Genomic DNA, 597 nt, shown 5'->3' with positions numbered 1-597 from the left:
GGCCGCTGGCGGCGCTGCAGCGCCCGCCCCGTGGGGGTGCCCGGATGTGGCCGCGCCGGAAGAGAAGCGCGTCTCCTCAGGGCCCGCCATCTTGTGCGGCAGCGAGCAGGGCGCGGGGGGCCCGGTAGCATCCGCGCAGGATCCCGCCGACGGGGGCCCATCATGCCCGGACACCTGCAGGAGGGCTTCGGGTGCGTCGTCACCAACCGCTTCGATCAGCTCTTCGATGACGAGTCCGACCCCTTCGAGGTGCTGCGCGCGGCGGAGAGCCGGAGGAAGGAGAGCGGCGGCGGCGGCGGCGGGAGCCAAGCGGGCGGCGGGGCCCGCGGCCCTGCGGGCGCCCAGAGCGGCTCCTCGGGCGGGGCCGGCGGAGCGGGCCAGGCGGGCGGCGGCGCGGGCAGCGCGGCCAAGCAGCTGCGCAGGGAGTCGCAGAAGGAGCGCAAGAACCCGCTGCCGCCCTTCGCCGGCGGGGACCGCCGGGAGGATGGCGGCGGCCAGCCCGGAGCGCCGCTGCGGAAGGAGGGTGAGCGGGCCGGGGGGTCGGCGGGGAGGGGCGGCCCGGCCGCACGGAGAGAGCCCGGGCAGGGCCGAGCCGCA

General features: G+C 78.9%; 1 protein-coding gene across 4 annotated transcripts in view; it reads left to right on the top strand.

Moving 5' to 3' along the window:
* Positions 1-597, top strand: part of SERBP1 (SERPINE1 mRNA binding protein 1) — a 15669-nt gene continuing 15072 nt past the window's right edge. Inside the window, exon 1 of one of the 4 annotated variants that reach the window (XM_041398306.1) lies at positions 1-523. In XM_041398306.1, the coding sequence (XP_041254240.1) occupies positions 163-523 (361 nt within the window). In that variant the 5' untranslated portion in view covers positions 1-162. The remainder of the gene's footprint in view (positions 524-597) is intronic. The other 3 variants (XM_041398305.1, XM_041398308.1, XM_041398307.1) reach the window with 3 other exon arrangements.

The sequence above is a fragment of the Onychostruthus taczanowskii genome, unplaced genomic scaffold (genome assembly GCF_017590055.1).
Source record: "Onychostruthus taczanowskii isolate IOZ18803 unplaced genomic scaffold, ASM1759005v1 scaffold144, whole genome shotgun sequence".
NCBI lineage: Eukaryota > Metazoa > Chordata > Aves > Passeriformes > Passeridae > Onychostruthus > Onychostruthus taczanowskii.
Note: the sequence above shows the minus strand (reverse complement) of the source record. Positions and strands in the feature narration are given on the sequence as shown.